This window comes from Scylla paramamosain, chromosome 3 (genome assembly GCF_035594125.1).
Source record: "Scylla paramamosain isolate STU-SP2022 chromosome 3, ASM3559412v1, whole genome shotgun sequence".
Taxonomy (NCBI): Eukaryota; Metazoa; Arthropoda; class Malacostraca; order Decapoda; family Portunidae; genus Scylla; species Scylla paramamosain.
In genome coordinates this window covers 39,126,288-39,130,521 of record NC_087153.1, presented here as the reverse complement: position 1 = coordinate 39,130,521, position 4,234 = coordinate 39,126,288, and the positions used below count along the sequence as shown (strand labels likewise).

General features: G+C 48.6%; 1 protein-coding gene across 2 annotated transcripts in view; it reads right to left on the bottom strand.

Annotated features, from left to right (window-relative positions):
* The window catches only part of LOC135095434 (4-aminobutyrate aminotransferase, mitochondrial-like), a 40,285-nt gene extending 36,755 nt beyond the window's left edge, over positions 1–3,530 (bottom strand). The window contains exon 1 of one of the 2 annotated variants that reach the window (XM_063996278.1): positions 3,374–3,530. In XM_063996278.1, coding sequence (XP_063852348.1) covers positions 3,374–3,443 — 70 coding nt within the window. In that variant the 5' untranslated portion in view covers positions 3,444–3,530. Of the gene's footprint in view, positions 1–2,139; positions 2,345–3,373 lie in introns of those variants that run through there. The other variant, XM_063996286.1, reaches the window with a different exon arrangement.
* Between the last annotated feature and the right edge of the window lie 704 nt (positions 3,531–4,234).

Sequence of the window (4,234 nt, the reverse complement as noted above, 5' to 3'; positions counted from 1 at the left end):
ATCATTGTCACTGTACCCTGTAGAGTGTAGACATCCCTCACCACCACCACCACCACCGCCACCACAGCCTACCACACGTCACTCCATCAATTGAAGTCATTGTCACTGATTATGGTGTTCTCTGCTACTACTGCTACTACTACTACTACTGCTGCTACTACTACTACTACTACTACTACTACTATTACTACTACTACTGCTACTTTTAATGCTAATTTCTTCTATTCCTGTCCAGTTTCGTGTATTTTTGAAGAGTTTTATTTCTACTTCGTCTACATCATCATCAACAACAACAACTACTACTACTACTACTACTACTACTACTACTACTACTACTACAATCCATCTCTTCTTCTTCCTCCTGCATCTCCTCTACCTTCTACTACCACCACCACCATCACCACCACTACTACTACTACTACTACTAATAATAATAATAATAATAGTAATAATAACAATAATACAATCCATCTCTTCTTCTTCCTCCTGCATCTCCTGTACTTTCTCCTACTACCACCACCACCACCACCACCACCACGACTATTACTCCTTGACTCCGAGTCCTTCAGCGCCAATCTTATTTGCTCATGGATTCTCTATAGTCTACACTCTCCTCCAGTGATTCGCACCCCACTGGCTTGACCACCCTCCCCTTGGGTACCCTGGCGGTGAAGGCTTCTCGTGGTGGTTGCTCAAGCCTTGTGGAGCCGAGTCTTAGTTTTGATACTGGCTCAGTGAGGGTATGAGAGGAGATGTTGTGAGAAAATACGTAGTGAGTTAATGATAGGAGTGAAGAGAATATGGAATAGTGAAAGTATGATACGAGTGTTAGGATGGAAAAGTTGTTGTTGTTGTTATTGTTTTCCTTGATAAATGTGTGCAGAGAGAGAGAGAGAGAGAGAGAGAGAGAGAGAGAGAGAGAGAGAGAGAGAGAGAGAGAGAGAGGAGAGAGAGAGAGAGAGAGAGATGATTGATGTTTTCGTGTTAAATTGACCTTTATGTGTGTGTGTGTGTGTGTGTGTGTGTGTGTGTGTGTGTGTGTGTGTGTGTGTGTTGTTCTTCCTCGTCATATATTAAATTGATTTAACGCATAAAAGAGACCAAAAATAGATAAATGGAAAATTCTCTCTCTCTCTCTCTCTCTCTCTCTCTCTCTCTCTCTCTCTCTCTCTCTCTCTCTCTCTCTCTCTCTCTCTCTCTCTCTCTCTCTCCATGATCCTTCTGTTAAAAAATCATAGGCTGGACAATGTGTAGAGACGAAACGAAATCTCTCTCTCTCAGGGACTGCCACGGTGTAAGCCTGGTCGCTTCTTGCAGCTTCCCTTATTTCTTGTGTTCTTATGTTCTCTCTCTCTCTCTCTCTCTCTCTCTCTCTCTCTCTCTCTCTCTCTCTCTCTCTCTCTCTCTCTCTCTCTCTCTCCAAACACCACTTTGATTTGCAAGGCTGATTTAGGAAGGCTGATTCTGGAGGTCATGATCTGCTCACCACCACCACCACCATCACCACCACCACCACCACCACCATCACCACCACCACCACGATGCATCTTATCATCAGACTGTAACATTACATCACTTGGATCATTTGTACACCGTAAGATAATACAATGATAACGGAAATGTTTACGTTAATCTTTTTTTTTGTACGAACATGAACTGAGATGCTTAACTAGATATAAGGGGCAAGTTTAGTATATATATTAGTTTGGGTTATATGTCACAGGTACAGTAACCCTTTATCTGTGTGTAACTGTGTATGCGTGTTTTGTATTCTAAGGTTAGGTTACTCTGCTGAATTCGTGTAGTTTTTTTTTCTTTTCCTTTTTAAAACTTTTTTTTTTTTTAAGAGGTTAAATAAATGTGGATTGCTTGATTGTAAGGGTATGAGAGAGTGCTCGTGTGTGTGTGTGTGTGTGTGTGTGTGTGTGTGTGTGTGTGTGTGTGTGTGTGTGTAGGAGTGGGGCTTGACTCTGTTAGCCCTCATTCCTTGGGGGCATCAACCTGGTATAGATAGATAGATAGATAGATAGATAGATAGATGATAGATACATAGATGAAAATATTCGCTTTAATTAGACACTACGTTCCTTCTCGTCGTTGTAACACAAGGTACTCAAAACAACCATGATAAACTCTCACTCCTCGCCGTTACATAACCCGGAGAGTCACCAGTACTGCACTAGTCACTCCACCAAAGATTCACCGACTGCACTGGTTCTGTTATCCTTACGCCCTCTCGTCCATCACTCAGCGCCATTATAGTTTGTCTCCCTGACGCATCGCGACACGCAGAGCAATGCTGAGGTGGTCACTGATTATCGTTAGTGTGTCTTTGCGTGGCTTGCTATCACGGGGACGAGGGACTGAAGGCTGAGCGTTCTTCTCTTGGGACACACACACACACACACACACAAAAGATACCCCTCAGGCTGAAATACTCCTGCGGTTAGTACTTATTCGATACCTCCTTGTTTATTTTATTGTGAGTTAAATACTGCAGTATTTTTAGAAGCTTCAGGATGACGCTATCGTGTTATTTCCTATACGATAATGAACTCTTGCGCTGTGCCTCGTCTACAAACTAAATGATGGGGTACTTGTGGGAATTATCGTACAGTTCACAGCTCCGAGTGTCCAGCAGCCAATGAGAGGGCACCGATCCGTGGGTGTGCCCCTGGCCGGTATCGTGCCGGGCCCGGGCGTCGCTGTGGCGTCACCAGCACCCCATGGGGGTGGTGAAGGAGGAGGCGAGGTGCAATCCCTCGCCACTGAATAGGGAAGCTGCAGGAAGTGACACCACCGCTCTGCAGCGAAGTGTAGGCGAGGTGGTGTTGCTGGGCGTGAAGGCGTGGGGGTGTAGAGGTAGGTCACTGCCAAGGTCTGCTTAAAGTGCCTGGGCCTGCTGGCGCGAAAGGGTTACAGGTGGCCGCGTCCGCCACGCTGCCCGTGTGCCGACCCGCAGGACCATGGCCGTGTGTGTGTCTGTGTGTGTTGCAGGCAGCAACTACACAGAACCGCGACGCAGTGCATCCGCCCCACGAAGGCCACGCGATGCCCTGCCTCCACCACTCTCTCGAGGCTCCTGACGTCCGCTGGCACAGCTCTTGCTGCCGCTTGAATTTCATAATGCCACGAAATTCACTTTTCTTCACTTTAAAGCTAACAACCAATATATATATATATATATATATATATATATATATATATATATATATATATATATATATATATATATATATATATATATACACACACACACATACATAAAGAGTAGCGCACACCTGTCACAGTTTTGTAGGGGTGTCAGTGGGTCGCGCCATGGCGAGCGAGGCGGGGTCCCTGGAGTACACTGCGGTTGAGGTGCGTGTCTTACCTGTCACCGCGGCGGCCCTGGAGACGTGGCTCCTGGCGAGGTGCACGAGGTTGCGGGAGAGGACTCGCATCTTGGTGGTGTAAGAGGAGCGCGGGGCGTCTGGTCCTCGCCGCGGCACTGCTCAAGTACGTCTGGCTGGGGACGCGCGCGCCTTCTGTTTTGTTGAGACGTGGAGCGCGAGCTGCCAATTGAGGTTTAATAACTTTTTTTTCTTTGCCTTACGGTGTCCGTGCAACATTATCTTGAGGATGGTGCCGAGCGCCCAGCTGCCCTTGCCAGCGCTGCGCCGCCGCCTCATCGCCTGTGCATCTTGATTTGGGAAAATGCAAATAAGAAGAGCGAGAACCTGGCAGCGCCTGCGTGAGGGATTCGCCTGTGGTGCCATTGTGTGACACCGCGGAGGTGCTGGCTCAGGTCCACTGTGTGTGGCTCGTTCGGCGCCACCCTCCCCTCCCTGCCGCCGCCACATACCCGCATGCCGCAGTGTGCCTCCCCCAGGGTGTGGCCAGCAGGTGTGACAGCGTCTACCACAGGGGCACCTCCCTGCTTGCCTCCTTCCCAGGCAATGCCAGCACACGCCCTTCCGCCGCACAGTTGTTCCCGCCTCGTAGAATTTCAAATTGTTAAGTTTCGTGGATTTATCGCTGCGGTGGAGCCTGGCCCGCGCGGCCACGCCCAGGTGGGGCTGCCGCCCCCTCGCATATTCTCTCCGCAGATTCACGTAAATTATTTAGCAAGAAATATTTGACTCTTTACGTACAGGCACGAGCAGCGCCTCGCGGCTGCTGCCTCCTGGCGTGGGGCTCACCGCTTTCCCCCACCCCGCCAGTGTTGAAGCGCGAGTTGTGTCTCAGGCAGCGG